We start from the raw sequence: 21433 nt of genomic DNA, 5'->3' as shown, positions 1-21433 counted from the left end.
AAGAAATGACTACTTGTTTTCAAGGGATGGTGGGAACAATCTGAGATAGCTCACATTTTAAATCATACTTTAAACAGTTTAAACCCTACATAAAATATTTCCATTCAGCCAGGTTAAAACATTGGGACAATGGATATAAAGCTTGCAGTATCTATCATGGGTCCAATGAGTAGGGCTGGGTACTGGATTCAGTACTTTTTAGGCACAGACCGAATTGCCTCTAAAATATTGAGTATAGAAAAATGCTTTTTCATTCAAGTTTCAATACCTAAAAAATAAATCTCATCTGTTTCAGTAAGCCAATAACCATGCAGCATGCTTCTACAACATCTAAACGTTTGCGATTGGTTGTCTAACTTCGCAGAGGCGGGCAGGAGAAACTCTACATTACGCACAGAGACCTGGCTCACATAGTAGGAGCTGAAAAATAAAGATAAATAAAGATTTGCGCCATAACGTGTAATGTTGTCATTTCTTTTTGTTTTATTAAATTGGTATCCTAAAAAGTATTGTTTAGGAACTGGTATCAAAGTCAAGGTATTGGTTTCATTATGGGTGGAAATATTTTTGAACGGTACCCAGCCCTACAAATGAGGCAGGTAGATAGTCAGCTCCCTGGGGCTTTCAAGACAGGATTCCTTCTCATCTTAATGGTTTTCAGGCTTTGAAGTATAATTTAATACCAAAGAGGAAGCACATTGAGTCTGAGAGGCGGGAAGCGGGGCCGGGACGCTGTCTGAGAGGCCTTTATGAATCTCACAGTGAACCGGTCTCTTTTTCAGCCCCTCGCACCTCACATGCAGGACATGCAGTAATCTCGCCATGGCTAGACGGTCAGCACAAGGTGTGGAGGATGGAGCATGTGCATGCAAAGCAAAAACCTCCTCATAATTAGTCTCAGCCTGTGCTCACTGGATGGCTCAAATTCCTAAGATGCACAAACGGGCATTGGAAGGAAGTAAAGAAGTCACAATTGTCCATCTGCTGGAATGGAATAAAATGGGGTGCGTTTGATATTACTGTCATTTCATGCTTGGTTGGTGAGTGAAGGTGGGAGACGAGGCTGGATAAAAATAGTCCTCCCCCTCTCTGTTCCTCGCGGAGCACTCTCATTGTCTCGTTATACTTTTCTCCCAGGGCGGCAGACTGTAGAGACACCTTCACAAAAGGACGTCCTCTCCTTTGTCCATTGGAATACCGCGTGTGTATCACGAGGGACCGTATTTTCAAATGGCTTTTTTTTTTGTCACCTTGACATTTAAGTGTCTGAATCTCCCCTTCCCCTCCGGCGAGGAATAAGCTCCGCCATTTTAGGCCTTTTGGAATCTGGACAGAGCCGTGTGTGTCATTTTCTCCCGGTGCTCTAAATGGGTTTTTAAGTAGTACTGGAGAAATGTGTTCCCATTCTCCATTTATCCCAGAACCTAATCACTCGTTGAAGTGGAAGTTGTTTTTTGTTGAAGAAGGAGCGGTTGGGCCACTCAAGTTCAGACCACCACAGGCTAAATCAAATATATTGACTTTCTCATTTATTCCGAGTGCCTCAAACCTGCTTAGCTGTAACAGCTCTACTCCCCGAGCCAAGCTCAGACGTCCACAATCTTTGAATCTCCTTCTTTTGTTCTGCTACTGATGACAAGCAAATTTTCCTATAAAAAAAGTCTATAAAATCATGATAAGCAAGCTTTAATCAATGCGGCCTTTGGCTGTGTTTCATAGGAGTTGTGAATATTAATTGCAGTGATGTGTGATCATCACTGTGTTACTGGGAGTCTCTTTTCATTCGGTCACAGCGTTGTGCCTTTTCTCATTTTGCCCCAGTGCACCAAGCCATGATGCCAAACCCAGCATCCAGCTACCAGACCATAGTGGGCATGCAGCCAACATCTACCGTCGCTCTCACTGGCAACCAGCAAAGCAATATGGGCAACCAGATGCAAGGCATGATGGTCCAGTACCCTCCAATGCAGTCTTATCAGGTATTTTGAGACGCCGGCAAGCTTTCCTGTTGAGTGTCAGATTAATATTAACAGTGTAAAGATGAAAAAGAGCATGCAGTTAATTTTGGATGAATGGAATTTGTTGTTCTCAATACCATTGTTCTGAAAGGAAGTTGCTGGTAGCTCTTTATTCTAGTCAAGACACAGGAAGAGAAGAGAGCTTCCAAAATAAAAGCATGTGCTTAGATTAATGGAGAAAACCAACTTTTGAGTAATTTATCATTTTCCTGTAAGGAGAACACAAATCACATGTGGACCTTTTTTCCTACAGCAGGTCTCTGTGCCACAGCAGACGTACCAGCAGCCAGTGTTTGTGTCCTGTCAGCCAGGACAGGGGGCGGTGGCTGTTGCTGGCATGCAGCCCTGCTACAGCCTGCTCCCCCCTAACCAGCACACCACCATGAGGTACCATCTCAGGTTAAACAACACAGACACTCTGCAAATGTTCCAAAAGTATTGAAAAAGCATTATTATTTGATATAACAACTTATTGTTCTCAAATGTGAATTGAAATGAATGTACTGTACCAGCATCAAATGCAACAGAAAAGAGTCGATGACTCACCAAAGATAAAAGATTATTTGTTTATTGTTTTTTGTTTTTTTATTGAAACAGGAAGTATCATTGAGATCAATATCTCTTTTCAAGAGACACAAGACTGAACATATACAGTATAAGCATGTACAATGTACAATGGTTACACGTTATTTGAACATCCATCCATGTCAACTCTTTAAAAAAAACTTTTTTATTTGTAACTGTATTTGTAACTCAATCCAGGAGCCCAGTATGATGTAGTGTTCTAGATAAAAAAATACCATATAACTGTATGTTTAAGTTCTTTGATTGCATAAAGATATTGTTCAAATGTAGCCGTGTACACATCAATACTTTGATATATGGGGGCCATTAGTTTATTGAAAATATTATGTTTATATCTTTCATAAGCCAGTTGCAGTGATCAATTTAATAATCATTCTTAAAAAAAAAAAAAAAAGGAGTTAATGTTTTCTAGTTGGGCTTTTTTCTCCAGAATGAACTTAAGTTACGTTTACTCTAAAGTTACTTTGACTTATGTTCATCTTTGTATAATGCCAGTTTCTATTAGCTGAAGTTGCTTTCAGCAGGTTTAGGTGAAATGATTCGCTCGCCTGTGGATCTACTTCATCCCAGAAACCGATTTGCAGGTACTTGCTGCTGTTTCGCACTCCTAAAGGTGCCTCTTGTTTATAGACTTAACAAGCCTAATGAGTGCTTCCCCAAAGTACCGCCGAGCCAAGGTCATCTTTGTTCACTGTCGGGGGGGGGCTGGAGTTATTAGCACCGTGCTTTGGGTGATGCTTTTCGGGTCTGCGTATAGTTGATGAATGTCGACTCTCCAAGAGCTGGAGTCTTTTTCCTCCATTACTGCTGGTACCGAGTAGTGGTGAGCACTGTGCTCTCTCTCATTATAAGCTGATTGATAGAACTAGTTCACAGAAAGCAAAACATGTAATTAGTTTCTACCTCCATGGACCCAATCAATCTGGATACTGGTGAGGGGAGCACTACTGGGACCATTGTGCACGCTCGTATACATCAACACCAGACATGAAGCAGACATGTACTGTAGTCATCACCTGCAGAAGAACAATGTGTGCGCACACACACACACACGTGAGGAGAGGAGAGGTCACTCACTCTCATTTTCCCAGCTGTAAAATGAGGCTGCTTTAGTAGGGCAGTCAGTGTGGAAATGATTTATGCGTCAGTGTTCGAACGGCTCAGTGTTCTCCCGCGTGGCCCGACTGTCCACCTGCAGCCAGCTTTTTCACCAGCTGTAAGCGAGTCCCTGCAGGCGTGTTGCTTACTGAACAGAGCGTCTGCTGGGCGGATGGACTTAAAGTTAAATTTGAAACGTAATACCCCCAGCTGAAGCGTTAAGATCGCCGGGCTTCTGGAGATTTACGTCTGTGCAGGTTTAGAAGTGATTCTCCGATCACTCCTAAGGTGTAAGCATAGGAATGGACTTCTTTTTCTTGAGGTGCTTGGGCTTTGGAGCGCCAGAAGCACTTCTGCTGAAAAATTTGGCAACATTTAAACCTTATACAGAGTATTATCTACCCATTCATTTTCTGCTGCTTATCCAGTTCTAAGTGGTGTTTAATGATATTATTAGGAAGTATTGGTATCGGAACTACAACAATAACCACCTAAACATCTTTTATATTGTTTATTATTTGCAGATTGTTTTTTTTAAACAAGACAGAACACAAGTTAATGGCATCAAATTCTGTTTTCAAAGTAACAGTCCAAAATCAAAACAGTTGCAGACAATTTATTTTTATCAATGGACTATTAGCTACAACTCTTATTGTTCTATACTGCTGAGAAATACGGACGCAAATGGAACTGAAATGTCAGTTGATTAATGCAGATGGCTAACATTTCTAGGCCTTATCATCCTTACCCCTTTCACAGTTCAACAGTGAGTTTCCTGCCTGCCCAGATGATGGAGCAGCTCCAGTTTCCTCAGACCTCGTCCTCCTGCGTCTCCCAACAGCACCCAGGCCAGCAGTACGCAGGTACGCTCCACTCCGGCAGCCAACCACAACCAAATCCCAGGTCCAGATTTAAACACATAGGTGTGCAGCAGCATCACTTCTCAGTCTCTGACTTAAGCCGCCCTGGAGATACCCTGCCGCAGCCAGCACTCGACGTCCTTTATATTCCCCCATCTCTCAATAAATGCAGAATGTATTCCTTCACAGCTACGACCCAGGCTTCATAATAAAATAATCTTCCCTGGGTTCATTTTGCAGTTGTATGTGCGTCGGAAGCATGATTAGATTTACACTCTGGATTTTCAAAATGAGAGAATAAAGCGTGGTGATGACGGCTCCCTGGAGTGTGTATAAATGAGAGTGATTTGCACATCCATCCTCCTCTTCCTCCGAAGCTGCACGGAGATTAAACAGCCAGTAGGTCGACCACTGCAAATGCTGTGTTGAAAACAACTTCTGTCCAAATGTTGTTTGGTACAGTTCAAAACTATTAAAGTGAGAAATCACTGATGTCGTTGTGACTCTTTGATGATGCTGGCAGCTCCAGTGGGAGTTATGCTCCAATGGTTGTATTGGGATGTATTATTACATGGTGGTTAATCTAATTCTCCCTACTGTCATACTCCTAAATGATGATTCTAAATGAACAACTGCTTGTTGTTCACTTCAAGACCATCAGATGTAAACACATTCATGCTTTGATATCAGTAATGCAGTACAGAAAACATGAGGTGAAGGCATTTCTTTAATAAGTTATTTCAGCTGATATATGGACATTGTTAGTGTGTGTGTGTGTGTATATAGATATATATGCACACTCTCACTCACACACCTCACTCATGCCCATGAACACCTACAGTTATTACCCATGATATAAATAAATACTCTAAAAATATGTAAATATAGGGAGCAGTGAACACAAACGTTATTGTGTCATTATTGCAGAGTCCATTATTGCATTAAGAAGACAGTTCTATCTGCGTAAGTGTTTCTGTGTGTAGTGGGGGACTGGGTGGAGGTGATGGGGGTTGATTGCTCCAGCCTCTAAAAAAAACAAAAAAATAAAAATAAAAAGCTATCTGAGGAGTCGGCTTGAGTGGATGTCGCACAGATAGGGGAGGGTGAAATAATATAAAAATAACTTGAAAAAAAACGCCATAATAAGCCTTCTCCATCTTTTCATGTTTTGTCTGTTTTGTGTTGGCCTTTCGAGGGCTCACAGAATCTGTCCAGAGGCCCAGGTGGGGCAGTCGAATCACTAATGACCTTTATTATTCATGCCTGATTATTATGGGAGAGCAATGGAGGGAGCCATCATCATCATCCAGCCTGTCAGTAATGAGGTCAGATGAAGGTCTCGCGACGGCCTCACCTATAGCGTCACCAGTAAACATTTTTAATTGGCTATGCCGGGGCCAGAAAGAATCTGCAGATTAAGTCCAAACATCCATTGTCCTTGCTACTGTTGATGGGTAATAATTCATAAATCAACATTGGCGTCAGTTGCGCAAAGTATCCAATTTGATTTTCACCTAATGCAAGCTTTATGTAAACATAAAATTAATTAGATGGAATGTATGTTTTTTGAAATGATGGAGCAGAAGGTTGCTTCTCTACCTCAGATTGATTTAGGGGGGTTGTTAAGTCACGTTCGTGCATCACAAACTAAAATGATAATTGGATCTCCCGGATCATTGCAGAAGGTTTAGCAGTGAAATGGTATGGACGGTTATTGCCGCTACGGATGTGGCCGTATAATCAAGGCCCTTAGAACCTAATTGCTCTGAGGCTAATGCTGTGAGAATGGTGTGTTCACTGACAAAAGTGCTGAAAGAGAGCTTTTGCGAAAAAACAATCCGAGATGTAATGAATGAAAATAGTTATATAGAATGTTTACCATGTCAGCATGACCTGATTTGCCTCTTGTCAACACTTTATTTCTATTCCAGCTTGTGTTATTTACTCATTTTGGTGTTTGTGCAGGGTTGTTGCCCCCCGCCCACGGCAGCAGCATGGTGATGTTGCAAATGACGGCGCCCTCCTGCCAGCAGCCCCGGGCCCCCTCCCCCTGCCAGCGGAAACAGCCCAGCCACAAACACTCGGGCCCCGAGCACCAGCGCAGCCGCAGGCCTGCTGAGCTCCCCCCACCTCCAGACAACACCCAGGTACAAACGCTGCCCATGTGCATCGATTAGGCAAATAAAAACATCAAAACAATACCACTTTTTAGACTTTCAGAGTTAAAATGAAACTGCATTGTTGTAATATCAAGTCAACCGATTGTATTTATAACCTTTGTAATATCCTTGTTGAGATTGTCTTAGGGCTTTGAGAAGATTTAATTATTTCAGTGGCCCTGAGGTTTTGACTTGACAACAATTTCCGAATAATGTACAATTAAATTATAAATTCGCTCAGGTAATGTTTGCCACATAGGACAATACAGTATGTGTCAGAAAGTTAAGACTGTTGCAAGAAAGCAATTTGAAAGCCAATTTAGTTTGGTCATCTGAGTCTGACAGTGACGCGTGAATTGCCAAACGTGGCCTCCGTGGCGCTCCAGGCAGGTTAAATGTCGTATTAAATAGGTTCTGCAAATGAAGTCAATGCTGGCGTAACTTGAAAATCAGGAGAAAATAGTCCTTAGCATTAGGGTGTAATGGTACATTAGGGGAACTAATGTGGAGGAAATGGTACATTAAAGCAACAACTTGAACGACTTTGCGAATGAGAGAAATCAAGATTGTTGCTTTTTTTGAATGAAAGTGTTTGTGTTCTTCCCCGTTTTCTCTCGCCGCACTGCCGGTGTGTTGTGTGTAGAGCAGCCTGCCCTTGTCTCCGGCACTCACTCCCTTGCCAGGCCAGCCACCCAGCGTCAAGGGCCTCCCATCAGGCATCTCGTCCATCCATGTCATGGCCCACCACCCGCACCACCACCACCACCCGCCGCTCCCTACAGCCTTCTGCCACAGTGGACAAGGTCAGAGACACATGGCCACCAGGGTGTTTACTCACTCACAGACTGGTATAGCAGCCTCATTGAAATGTATGCAGTTGTATTTCTTAATCCTGAGTGTGCAAAGATTTTTTGCAAGCATGGTAATTTTATTTGGTAGAGAAGTTATCACGCACAATTTTATTTCATTTGAGCAAACTAAACATGTTGTGCTTAGTAATTATCCACATACTAACTTGTCCTTTCTCAACATCCCCGGTCTGTACACTTTCAGCTTAGCCTTGCCTCTCCTCTCACTGAAGCTCACACAGCCTTGTACTGTGTAACAATTATAGCCATTTAGAAAATTGGTCTTTTCTGATTGGCTGTTTTGTCTCCAGTTCCGATAGTAGATTATCTAATCTATCTATCTGTTACTAAAGAGTTATGGAAACAGTCAAAAATGGTAAGCAGGTACTCCATATAAATAGGTAGTTTATAATGTATTGTTAATTCATAATGTAAAGCTCACTCTAGCCAACAAATGTCCTACATTGGATTGAAATTAGTTAAATTTAGAGACACAGTAAAAGTTTATGTATTTAAGGCAATTAATGCCTTGACTGTTTAGCTAGAATTATCAAATTAGCCAAATAGCTCAGATAGCGGCTGCTTATCTAGCTGAAGAAAGCTAGCTACCTAAAAAGAGGGATAGGTTCCAAACTAATACACTATATATATGTACACACACATACACACACAGGCCCACATCTAACTCCATATAAACTCATTTTGTTGTTAACTGATCTGAAAAGACCCAGTTTGTGATAACTTTGTGTTTTGGCTGTACTGTCTAGGTGAAGCACACTACTCTCTACTGGGCCAACCTCTGCAGTACAAACCCTCCATCGGACCTCCGCTGATCCACACTGCCCACATGGTGGCCAAACACCAGGTCAGACACACAAACAATCACCGCGTATTACGCTTGATTTGAATTGGGGGGGTGGGGTTTTAGTGTCTTCTATCAGTAATCTAACAGTTATTTTCTGAGCTTGCAGATGTATAGTTCTCCCTCTTTATCAAAAAAAAATTGATTTCAGGTCAGCTTATCCCTCCCCCTCTCTCCACCGATAACCTAACTGTTGTACTCTGTCTCCTCAGGGTCCACTGGGGGTTTGGCGTAGCGGTCATGGGAGGAAGGCCAGCAGAAAATCTCTGTCTTCAGATCTCAGTGTAGGTGAAGCAGGTAATAGGAAGTCCAGAGGGAGGCTTGAGGTTAGTGAACCTGGAGATAACAGGGGCCATTTTTTATTTATCAGAGCTTCTAACCAAAATTTGACCTTCCGTCTACTGTAAGATGCACCAAATATAAATTGGGTATATTATGAAATGCTTTCTCTAAAGTAGTGTAGTAATTCAGGCAAGCCGTTTCTAAAAACATGCAGTCCAATGTGAAACATCACGTTTTAGATCAATCAGTCAATCGGAAAAGGAAATTCATCATCACGTGATCAACTCAGCTGCTGTGTAGTCAGTTTAGCAGATTAACTGAAATAACAGCAGCTTTTTGTTGCGTCAAAATATGCTTACTGTGTTCCGCAGCTGTGGGGAAAAGCGTCTGTTTGTGAATGTAAGCAGAACAAATTACAAACGGGGCGGAATTCACACCTGGCAGTGGAACCTGCAGCCCCGGCGGTATTGTGCCTAGAGAAATGTGCTGATTATTTCAACTATGGCGTTGTATTTTTGCACTCGCCGAGGTATTTTTTTGCATTATTCAGGTGCTCTTGTCAACAATCCCACTAGCACAATCAATTGTGTATTAAGGCTCGGTGGAAGGTTCAAAATTACAGCGCTGCCTGTCACACTTTCTGGAAATAAGAAACACAAAATGGTGGTAATATTTGTCTATAGGTTTGCTTGATCACATTGTGACAGGTCGAACTGACCTTCCACCTAAAGCCTTAAAGCTGACAGCAGCAGTTTATTGAAGCCTCCCGATGGTGCAGGTCTGAGTTTTCTCTTCACCCATGACAGTTGTTTTACTTACTGGCTTTGCTCCTCACAGTGCTCTGTCTGTCTGTCTGTCTGTCTGTCTGTCTGTCTGTCTGTCTGTCTGTCTGTCTGTCTGTCTGCAGTGAGCCGTCAGATCCTGGATGTGACAGATCCTCCAGAGGGGATCAGCTGTACAGACTCCCACCATCTCCTGGCAAAGCTCTGCAAAGGGAGCCAATTGATCCAGCGGCTGTTGGACCATCAGCCCCAGCTGTGCAACACAACCAGAGACGCTCCCAGCGGACACCTGGCCTCATCATACTCAATCTTTACCATGCTACCCTCCCGATATGCTGCCCAGAGCACCACGCTTCACCACAGCAGCCCCCAGGCAACCTTTAAACTCAGAACTAGTACCAGACACAAAGGGGAGCTGTGTGACTCGGACAAGGCCCAGTCATAGCTGCTAAGATCTTGGTGCATCCAAGGAGCGCCACATGAACGCACATCCAACCACCTGCCTCTGCTGCCTCAGTCTGGACTCTCCAAATAAAAATAAAAAAAACTATCAAATGTTTAGAAAATGAATGTTGACTTTTACTTTGTTTTAGTTCATTTTATCATTTTTCTGGCCAACCGGTCTGAGTTTGGTTTTGTTTGTAAAATGCGTCTGTGGCCACTGAGCTGGCCCCTCTCTATTCTGAAAATCTAGTTTGCTGTTTAAAAGTGAAAGTGTTTGGAGAGCTTTGGGTTTCATTTGCCAGCTGTTGGCGACTCCACTGTGGCTCTTTCAATAGCAGGTGAATGAGTGTGACAGCACCATATCGAGCTAAACATACACATATTCTACTTGTTTCTGGTTCACGAATGTTTTGTGCCCACTTTTGAAAATTAAACTATTAGAATTCGGGGCTCCTTACCATATTAATGCATTGAAACTGAGCATCTCATAGCCAGTGTTTTATTTTATTTAACATTCATCAACAGTTCCATCATCTGTGTCCTAGCCACTGACTCATAAAACTGAGCAGCATTATCTTCCGTTAGGTACACAGGAATGGGTTACTTCTCATGTATAACATGCTTCTAACAATAACATGCAGCAACACTTGTACAATGTGAGCCCATCCAATAATAAACACTGAATAATAGATATACTACCTGAATTATTTAAAATCACTTTTATACACAGTGAATGTTGGATTTGCACTGAAGTGATGAACGAGATGGAGATTTGATTGGTATCGGACAAAGGCCTGGATTTTCTTTTATCAACCCCCTCGTTGCACTCGGCCAGGCCACTTTCTTTTATATTTAATTAAAATGTTTATATGCACAAGAAAAATGCAATCGAGTTTGTCACTCTACTTGGCTTCTTTTTGGGGGGATTTTGTTTGTGTGAATCATGAGAGGTGTTCTGTGTCTGGTGTGGCTTTTCTTTATTTTATTTGTTTTTGGTTGGACTCTAATAAATGTTTGCACCACATGTGTTGACATAACTTTTTCCAATACTAAAAGGTGAGCAATAATCTATAACTAAGGGTGTATTCAAATCTTTTTTTTTCTTGGGATGATCCTTCAGTGGAAAGGAAACAAAACATGTGGGGAACTCTGTGGAAAATGATGCCTTAGGCTTGTATCTGTGTCTTTGGGGCATTGCAGAGATATTTCCTCTGCTTAGTAGCCGTATTACCATAGACAGTAAAAGAAATTACCGTCGTATTACCAGCTGCATAAATTAGCCATTTTGAATAAACCCTCTACTCAGACACTGAAATGTAGAGGAACAGAGACGCCTAGTGGATAAAGGCTTTTGATACGTCTAACCAACACAGCTCCAAGATAGTGAAAGTGAACTAAACCTTTCGACTCTTCAGGTAACTGAATTTGTGTTTATAGCAACGGCGGAAGAGGTTGAAAAAGACGCGCGTTAGCTGTTAGCTGTGATGTTCGCAAGGCTTCAGGCCTGCTGCTGTAATGGAGACCGACTTCTGGAAGGGAAATAGGACGGTGGTTGTGTCCGGTGTGCCCGACGTGTTACCCCTTAGCAGGATGACTGACAAGCTGACTATTCATTTCCAAAGCTACAGGAGGAGTTGGGGAGGAGACGTCGAGGTGGTCAGGTACCCCACCAACATGGACGGAGTCGCTTTTGTCACTTTTGAGAAAGTTGAAGGTAATTTAACCATAATTACCAGGGTTACGGCTAACATAGGCTACAAGCTAATAGTTGCGTAGTAAAGATAATGTGTCTGTGTGTGTGTGCGTAATAACTTCATCATTACATTTCAGTCCCAGAGCATTAATAAATATCAAGCTGTCTTTCAAAACCACAGAGGTCATTAAGCAACACTAACCACCTGGATCAAAAAAATATATAATTTAAAAATGTCCTACTCTCCAATCAAAGATGATGGGTGGCAGGAAATGACATCTTGCTCAATTTGTATAATGTCAACAACAACATTCTACTATTATATAACAGTATGTTGATGTTTCCTACACTTTCTTACAAGGTAATGCCACATATTTTGTTTGTGTTCCAAATAAAAAATACAGAGAAAATACAGTCGAAATTCTTCAGTGGGATGTTATTTTTTAAAGCTAGCCCTGAAATTTAATTTCACGTGTTTATTTTTAATGCTTAGTAGCTGTGACTCTAATGTAATGGCAATGTGTGAGAGACACAACTGAGGCTGCCTTTATCAGTGAATGGAAATGAAAATGCATAAATGCCTTAAACCAATTTTACTCAATGTTAAGTATCTCCAGTTTTATGCTTAATTGGTTCCGATGGGAACCCATTATACAAAATGTAGAGAAGTGAAGTATGAAGTGTATTTGTTGCTGCCTTATGAATGGATTAATTCGCCAAATTATAGTCACAGCAAGCCAGTATCAGACAGATGGATAATAGGTAGGCTTTGTGCTCTGTTGGCATCATGAAATATTATAATGTGCTTATGGATGGAGACTATAGCAGAACACAGTACACTACTCTTGACAGAGGCAGAGAGGGTCGTGCGAAAGGAGCAACAGATCATGATGGACGACGAGTTTCCTGACGACTTCCTTCTTACAGTGTTTCCCTTCACTAGAGATGTAAGTATCGGTTTGGTTTGAAAGAAAACTACATGAGAGTTTGTCTCATCCGTAACTTATCTGAGTAAATTTTTTTCTGAAATATCAAATACTGATTGAGATGTGTTTTTGTGCTGCAGGTGTTTTTATACGTCCCCAGCGCTATGGTTGACCTCTCCGCATTCGGCAAAGATCAGTCATTGCTGATCCAGAGTCTGCGTTTAGCTCACAGGTCGCTATGTTTCCATCCTTTCCATCAGCAGATGAAAGCCACCATTGAAGGGCCTTTTGCTGCCATCCAAGGCCTGAGACAGGACCTCATCTGCAGGGCCAACCAGCTTAAATCCACAGTCTCAGCCCAAACTGCTGCCGCCAAACTAAAAGAAGCTCCTCCTAATCCGAGGGTAATATCTCATCAGGAGGTTGTTGGCTCTGTAAGCTGCAGCGGTCCTAAAGCTAAGCTGGGACCAGCAAGCTCAAAGTGCTTATCAACGCCACTGCAGACCACAGGTGAGGCGACTGAAGTCCAAAGCCTGCTCTCCAATGCAAAAACTCAAAACGTTTCCTCAAGGCAAAAGGTTTCCCATGAGAGTTTGGATGTTGGGAGCTTTTGCGACAGTAATAGAAAGGAGAAAAGAGATCGGACCAGTTTCGAAATGCCCTCAGAATATAGGACGGATAGAACAAAGGCCAACTCCAGACAAATACTAAAAACAGGCGTTAGATCTTTAGTATTAGACCAGGACCTGCTCCTAGCAGAGGAAATATCAGCAAAACAGCCAGGCAAAGATGACATTTCAGAAAAAAACCACAGCTTGGACAGGATTTCAGCAACCAAGATCAGAGAGAATCACTCAGGCTCCTGCTACAGCAGTACTGACAATCTGAAGTAATCAGATCAGAGCAGCTCAGCCTTCACCACTAACATCCTCCAGACCAGGCTTACAAATGTCTCAACGTCCTCCAAGACTGATACTGAGGACACAAAAGTGCTGTCTGCGGTCTGTCCGGGGGATCCGGAGGACACGTGTGTCTGGGTCGACGCATACACATTCAGATACATTGAAACATTTGACAAGAAGGCGTTTGACAGATGCTTGAGAGGTCTTGATGTTTCCGTTGAGTGTGAAGGGAGCGACCTCACGCGGATAGTGTTGACTCAGTTGCAGACCTCCAAGACTGCCTCTAGAATCCAGCAGGGGTCGGAGGACCTCAGGAGTTTGGTGGAGTTTTGGCTGTCGAGGTTAAGAGTTCAACAGATCGACTTCGCTGAGGAGGAGCAGCCTGAGAAAAAGAAACTCATTCAAATCTGCAATGATGTGAATTTCCTGTACAGTAACGTGCTGTACCTGTTGGAGGATTCTTGTGTAAGAGTCATCGGTCCCGCGGTATCGAGTCACCTGTTCTGTAAGAGTGTGGAGGATAGAATTGTAAACACAAAGACATTCTGAGAGTTTCATAGATGAAGCGAAAAGAAATGAATGTATTTTTATCTACAACCACAGGGTGGTGCAGTTGTGCTGCATGTTGCCTTCACAAAAGGCATTTTTATTCCTGCGTTACACTCATTACATACATTCATTTTTCATTTTCCTTGCTAATAATTAGAACTATAGAAATGATTTAATACTTTATCTATTATTACATATCTGTCTATTACTCAGAAAACTCTAGGGCTCTTATTAAATTATAAAACTCCAATGCTTTTGCGTACTCTTTGTTTCCATGGTAAAGCGTGCCTCCTGCTTATGCTTGGGTAAATAATTAGGGCTTTAATCAACAGGTCTTAATCCAAACAATGTTCTCACAGCAGTAGGGATAAGTCTTAATTAACCTCCTCACATCCTTATTCCAAAGATAGGCTTCTAATTAAATAAACAAATGACAGGTGACAACCTGTCTCACACAGTCACATCTTCCGTTTCTCTTCCCGAGATTCTTTAATCATCTAATGGGAATAAATCATTTCATTTGAGGCAACTGTTGGGTTTGTTTTCGGTAAACTGAAGTCTTCATGGCAGACAGACGAAAGAAAAAACATAAGAGAACATAGTTTTAATACAGAATTGAAAATGCACATTTCCACCATTGAGCCTATATATACTGTATATATATAGTGTGTTGTGTGCTTAGCTGTCATATGGTTTTAAATCCTGCTGTAGTTTTGCTGGGATCAGAATCATGGACCCACATTGGACAGCAGGGGGCGGTATGACACTTTCTCCCACATGATTAAAAATAGAGACACTGTAGCTGTCATAGGCTCTCTGTTATGGAGGCTGGGTTTGGCAGCAGGGTGCAGATTGGCAGGCAAATGATGTCAGTTGGACGCCCCATTATACACCATCTCCACACAATTTCACCGAGGGAAATACTGGTCTGTACATGTGCTGTGTGAAGATGCTCAGTAAAGTCATGTTGTATGGAGAGCGCTTGTTCTCTGCGATTATTCAAATGAGCTTGTTCCACAGCCTCGATAATTGATTCATTATGTAAAAAGAAGCCACACAACCATAATGAACACACAAACAGACAATCACTCATGTCCCAGGCGCACACACACACACACACACCGTGGGTTGTTACCATAGGAACATAGTGGGAGAGGTTGCTGAGCTGCAGCGCTGGGCGTGGTTAGGGGAAGCTCTCAAACACATTGAAAACATTCAGGAGGATGGAGGAATTACATTATAGCAGAAGAACTCTTCATCAAAGATGCACAGAAGAGAGTGATGCCTCTTAACACCCAGACCCCTCTGCTGCCCCTTTGATAGCACATCTTGAACAATTACCCATTTTTTGGGTGGCAGCTGGAGTTGGGTCAACAAGCATGAAAGCATGAATTTATTTTCCTGAAATGGTCTTGACGCTGGTCCTCCACTACATCCCTTTTCATTCTTTGGCCTCATTATGCACAAAAAATAATTAGTTAATTTCATTTTTGAATACATTAAACATGTATGACTTTCATGATGGAGGTCAAGAACAGCAGCAGGCCAGAAAAGGAAGACTGAGTGTCTTTCTCAAGGATGTTTCTTGGGGGACGGGGTCTGCGGTGATTGAACTATGGATGGACTACTGAACGGGTCTAACCATGCACAGGTTGGTAATGACTGTTGACATTTCTTTTTGGAAAGTCAATCAAACGAGTACAAAGAGACATAAAACTACCACAAAGAGATGGAAAACAACCACATGAGACGCAAAACAATTACAAAGCAAGACTCCCTAATGATTACAAAGCGTGATGATATGTAGGAGGGCTGGTGGGACACACCAGTCCGTCCATGGATTGGATGGTGCCTGTCACCACCAGAACACCTATTGTTCTGTTCCTGAGTGCGTATGCGCATGTGGTCATATCTTGGAAGTCAGAGGTCATGCAGACAAGCAGCAAGCCTCTGCATCACATTTCTTCACAGAGAGGAATGGGGCTGCTGGTGATGAATAGTCTTCTCCAGGCGATGTGTGTGTGCATGCCGCAGTCACAAATTGTGTCTTAATGATTCTCTTTACAGATCATCACCCTGCCCAGGAGGGGGAAGGTAGGAAGGGAGACGAGTTGTACCCACTGCCCCCCAACCCACCCACCCACCTCCATGGGTGTTAGGGAGTTGTGATGGAAGAGCCATGTAGAAGAAATTGGGGGCAACAGACCAAGAAAACAGTTTGTATGTGTTAGCTGTGGAAAAAAGGATGAAGGGTGTTTGATTGGACTCACAATATCTGACCCATAATGTAAACACACCGGATCCAATTGAATTTTTACAAAAGTGACCCATGTGTGATAAATGATTAATGTGTAGATGTAAACTGTGTGTCTTCAGATTGATGTCAACCCAGTGATCCCATTGACTATGTTAAACGTTTTACTCCAAACACTTTTTTTCCTCTATTCTTTGTCGACTGTCATTCCCCATGCTTCCACCAGTTGACAGTTTCCCTCCTTGGTGACCTTGCACCTCCCTGCACGCCTGTCCCTCGTTCCTGTCTTCACACCTGCCTCTCATTACCCCCACAGCACATCACAGTATTTCTACATTGTGGTAATAATTATACTTAAGTGAAGGATCTGAATACTTCTTTCACCACTGTAGCACATACAGATACTGTACCTACCATAGCAAGATAATTCCATTGTGGCTCTGTTGTGGGAGGAAGAATGTTAATTTCAGAACATGGCTCATCATTTGTCTTAGCTCTGTTCCTACATGCACAGAAAGCAAGACCCATGTTGGAATGAAGTGGAATTATCATATAAGTCCATGCTGTGTACTGTATTGATGATCTGCTCGCGTCTTGCTGCTTTCTCACATTTTAACGTCCCATCTGCACAACCTCATTACGAACCGATCCAGGAAGTGCGGGTACAGTAATCAGTCTCACCTCTAACCGTTTCAAAAAGCTTGCAGTTAGCGGGGTGTAAAGAAGAAACGCAATTGCCTCTTAAACCTTGACACCGCTGGCCGCAAGGCTCAACACACGGACGCCACATGTGGGACCCCCCTACAGCTATGCCTTTCCAATGGAATATTTAAAGACGGGTTAGGGTTAGGTGATGATGCTGATGTTGCCGGCTGTGTGTAATGATTCCTTTGCAAACAAGGGCCTCTGGGACTGATCTGTGCTAAAGACAACAGTGGTGCAAGGTGCATGGGAGATAGAAATCACAGTATGAAAACAACGAAAGCTTTGTGGAGAAAGTGATGCTGTGGTAGATTTGGTCTCAGACATACAGGCTTAATGACCCAACTGGTTCATTGTCTACAGCTGGTCAAAATATCACATGATTTAGTGTGCCGATGGGCTGCAATAGCACAGGGAGAGCTTCTCAATTTCAGCCCTCATCTCTCACCTCCATTAACTGACAAAAGATCCCAGAATCCTGAGAGGCACATTTCTCAGGCGCACCACATGGCATCAAATGATGTGTGTGGCTCTAGATTATATGAGGCACTCTGTCTTATTTTAAACTGTACATGGATGTGTGCAGGAGCTGAAAACTCTCCAGAAATAGGACTAATAATTGAGATTTGTGTGAAAGCACCTCAAAGCACCAAGATTTAATGGCTTGGACATTTTTCAGAATTGAAGCCACCACAGAAACGGCACTATCTCATCTTCTGTCTGCAATTATACATGCTGCACTGACCATGATAGGACCCTGGTTGCATAATAAAATCTGTGACCCTGAAGTTTTAGGTGTGATCGGGGTGATGTCTTCACTTACTCTGTGTTATGAATGAGAACTGCAATGAATTGGACACAAACAAAATGAAAACTTTGCCATTTTATATGTGACAGCCAAGCAGAGAAACCCAGTTCCCCCTCGACAATAGAAAGATTTACATAATTACACTGTGAACAGATCAGATAAAAAGAATCCCCGTACGATTCATTCCTCGGGTTTTCTGTACCCACCCCAGTGTTATCTGGTTTGTCTAGACTAAATGGTAAAAAGGGAAGGGACAGATGGAGAAGAGAGAGTCGATGGCGTGTAAGAGAAGGTTGTGAATACATCAGTGGCCTACTGAGCCAACAGGATGTGCCAGCATGGGTGTGCTGGAACATGCAGGTGTGTGTGATGTGTGCATTTATATGCTGTCGGCATCTAAAATCAGTCATGTGGTGAAGATGAATGGCGCTGGCTTTAAGTAAAATGTTAGTGCTTAGACAAAAGACAAAGATGTATCCAAATAAGGACGACATTTACACAGATCATGTAAACCAACATGCTGGTTAGTTACAGTCCAAATCAGTGGGTCACCGCTAAATATACCAGAACATACAATGCTGTGGATTCTGGACGTAGGACTTAGAAAATGCAAATGGGGAATTTTCAGCACATATGTGTTCAAATCACATCAAGAAGTCTGCAGAAAGGCCTGTATCTGTAGAGAATGTGCAAATATCTTTTAATTCATTAAAAAAGCACTTAGACACAATGTCTCCTCATCTCCAAACCATGAATATAAACTCTGAGAGGCTAGCCGCATACATGCGACCTAACCTCGAAGAGAGAGAATACACACTGATTTCATTAAACCGACTGAAGTCTTTAAATTCTCCTGGAAATGTCAGCTAAATCATCAAAGTGTCCGTCTCCTTCATAAAGCTTTGATCAAAGCCATTCCCAACATACAGCGCCTTCTATATAGTTAACTCACGGGTAATTCGTCTACATCTGCACAACATTATCGGTTTTATGGGAGTTTTATAAGTGGAGACAGACTGGAATCGAGGAGAGACAAGTGACATTTCCCTCGTAGCTGTACCCTCGGCCCACCAACCCTCTGCTGCATTTGCCAATGTGTCACATGTACTCGTGTGCTTGTTTTACAAGGAATTCCTCATTGTTTGCTCAGGCTGCCTCCCCCATATATCACATGAATGCACTTTCTCTGTGCATTACCACTTCTGCAAGAGAAGGAGCGTCTCTGCACTGTCCTCTCTTCGATAAACATAGCAACCAATGCATTATGTTTGGACAACCGATGGGTTTCCACCTAGACAGCCACATTTTGTCAACTTGAGTAAAGTCAGTGCAGTAATGTTGTGAGAAGCCAATAAATCCTATTTGCTCCTATACACATAAACACCACTAGACTCTCCCACACAAACCCTAACTCTATATTGTTATGGTCTGCGTGGCTGTAGCTTGATTGACAGGGTCAGACATATGAGGGGTGGGGTGTGTGACTCAACAAGCTGCAGGCTGACACGCTGGAAGAGGATACTGTTGAAGACAAGACTGAAGCTGGTCTTGTTTCCCACACACCACAACGATTTGTAAATAAATCGAGCGGGCTGGTGGACGAGAAGTGGGACAAAAAAAGACTTACAAACACAACACAACCCCTCTCAGACGTAGGGTTGAGTCCCACTCACCCAGGCAAGCTTGGGTCTATATCTCAGCTCACAGGGAACGGAGACATGACCATCTTGGTATCGTTTAAACAACTTTTGTGTAAGCTTTGACCCAATCAGGAATCGAATTGGCCGTATCGTCCAATAAAACACACTTCCATATTATGCTGCCTCACACACGTAGATGATCATTCTATTTTTATACACACTGCTATTCTCTTGTACACATATTCTTAAGCTTACCCACACCATCATTCTTAAAAACAAAGACATTCTGCATGATACACACCATCATTCTGCCCCACACTGTTATGATGTATGTGCCATGATTTATGAACTAAACAACGTCTCATGTTAATCCCACCTGACACACAATCTCATTAAAACAATTACCTTTCAATGCAAGGCTATGCACTACAGTGTTTTATGTGTAACCTTGGTTTTATGAGTTGAATTACACACACACCTCCACCCCACCTACTTAACCTCCACCCACCCGCCCCACTCACAGCAGGCAGCTCAGACCTCAGGCCACTTCAGTAGATCAAAGAAATGTTGGTATGAACCCCCCGCCTCCTAAAACCACTAAATCCCAGCACCACAGTGGCTCAAAGTAAGCCCACAAGACACTTGCTTGCTTTCAGCACTCTTTCCCTTTCAGGAAGCCCTGACAGAAGCCCTGAAAGACCCAGCTGTAAAAGGGGCAATGTGCCTCCATTTTGTTTCCATCCTTGTCTGGGATAACCCAACCGTTATGAAACATGTTTGATATTTAGGTTGGCTGTTCTGTGCACATACAGGACATCAAACTCTCATATCTGTATGCAGGATGACCATATTCCTGCACATAAATGCGCACTCACAGATGCTGACACAATCACATCCCCTGCTTCTACACCCATCCCCCCTCCCAAGCCCCTTCCATCACTTTGGCCAGCACAACGGTTTGGCTTCGCACACAGCATCCTCTGGTGCTGATTTCCAGGCCACAGAGCCGAGAGTTGCCAGTAGGTGGGGGGTTTCAGGCTGGGATGGGGATGAGCTCAAAGATCGCATGAACACACCACAGTGCTGACAAAGAGAAAGGGACACTGAGCTATTAGGAAGCTCCATGATGCTCTCATCTGACCATGTGGCACACCGCTGTGAGGAATCCAGATGACAGTGATGCTCTACTTTCTGCTTTCTCACATACTCACGTCAAACCGTTTCTCCCAACGTGACTTGCACTTGAATGAGGCAAACTATTTAGATAAACTAGCAATTAAGTTATTTAACTATGTTCACATTTAAGTCTGTCTACAAGGTGGCACACATCATGTATATAGGCCAGAGAGATGGCCTGCTTGTTAGCTATATTTGTCCAGAACATGAAATATCTAAGAAGGTTATTTCAGTGTGGATGTAGAGGCCCTAATTACAGAGACCACTAACTTCTAATAACACCTCACATTGAATGTGTTAAAAAACATGGCCATTCTTGTTAGCTAAAGTGTGTACAGTAGGAAGATAGAATCCAAAATTCTGATAAATGATAGCTAGGTAAAGCTAACCACTGAAATATAGAATTTGAAATGTAATACTTCAAGGATGAAAACACTCTTTTAATTGAAGTATGCAAAGTAGCCAGAGAAATGCATGTTTTAAATCAGGTTTTATTCAGGAAACTGTAGCAGAGCACAGACAGCTGGAGAGGCAGATGAGCCACAGCCACCCAGATTAATATTAGATGTTTTATTTTGTATAATACAGTAATTGACTGTCTTTATTGCAGGACTTGAAACCTCGAAAAAAAATTTGATGCATGATACCCCTAGTCGTTCATTAAGGAATACAATCAGTTACTAAATGTCATCAACATCTGAGGATTTCCTATAAAGTAGCCAGGGGTGCATTACGATGCCTGAAAGCAATTAAAGAACACATCTTAAACCATCATGCATTGTCAATGGTTATTAATATTGGATAGATTTTGATCAGGCCATCACTGGCGGCAGCAGTGGTTGCAT

At 42.5% G+C, this 21433-nt stretch overlaps 2 protein-coding genes and 1 long non-coding RNA gene across 16 annotated transcripts in view; 2 read left to right on the top strand and 1 right to left on the bottom strand.

The window, feature by feature from the left end:
• The window catches only part of LOC117939663 (R3H domain-containing protein 1-like), a 42816-nt gene extending 31854 nt beyond the window's left edge, over positions 1 to 10962 (top strand). For 4 of the 14 annotated variants that reach the window (XM_034865153.1, XM_034865152.1, XM_034865154.1 and 1 more), the window contains 8 exons: positions 1822 to 1979; positions 2272 to 2453; positions 4461 to 4564; positions 6527 to 6708; positions 7364 to 7523; positions 8336 to 8433; positions 8643 to 8727; positions 9620 to 10962. In XM_034865153.1, coding sequence (XP_034721044.1) covers positions 1822 to 1979; positions 2272 to 2453; positions 4461 to 4564; positions 6527 to 6708; positions 7364 to 7523; positions 8336 to 8433; positions 8643 to 8727; positions 9620 to 9939 — 1289 coding nt within the window. In that variant the 3' untranslated portion in view covers positions 9940 to 10962. Of the gene's footprint in view, positions 1 to 1821; positions 1980 to 2271; positions 2454 to 4460; positions 4565 to 6526; positions 6709 to 7363; positions 7524 to 8335; positions 8434 to 8642; positions 8734 to 9619 lie in introns of those variants that run through there. The other 10 variants (XM_034865143.1, XM_034865144.1, XR_004655642.1 and 7 more) reach the window with 9 other exon arrangements.
• LOC117939666 lies at positions 163 to 6047 on the bottom strand. The gene is made up of 3 exons (XR_004655643.1): positions 6036 to 6047; positions 5167 to 5168; positions 163 to 245 (listed from the first exon to the last, which is right to left on the bottom strand). It is a non-coding gene; the product is annotated as an uncharacterized LOC117939666 (long non-coding RNA).
• A 234-nt stretch (positions 10963 to 11196) lies between the features above and the next one.
• LOC117939664 lies at positions 11197 to 14533 on the top strand. The gene is made up of 3 exons (XM_034865156.1): positions 11197 to 11652; positions 12484 to 12578; positions 12698 to 14533. Exons 1-3 carry the CDS (start codon positions 11454 to 11456, stop codon positions 13448 to 13450), a joined length of 1047 nt encoding a protein of 348 aa, XP_034721047.1. The 5' UTR covers positions 11197 to 11453; the 3' UTR covers positions 13451 to 14533.
• The last annotated feature ends 6900 nt before the right edge of the window (positions 14534 to 21433 follow it).

Source organism: Etheostoma cragini, chromosome 24, assembly GCF_013103735.1.
Source record: "Etheostoma cragini isolate CJK2018 chromosome 24, CSU_Ecrag_1.0, whole genome shotgun sequence".
Classification (NCBI taxonomy): domain Eukaryota; kingdom Metazoa; phylum Chordata; class Actinopteri; order Perciformes; family Percidae; genus Etheostoma; species Etheostoma cragini.
Note: the sequence above shows the minus strand (reverse complement) of the source record. Positions and strands in the feature narration are given on the sequence as shown.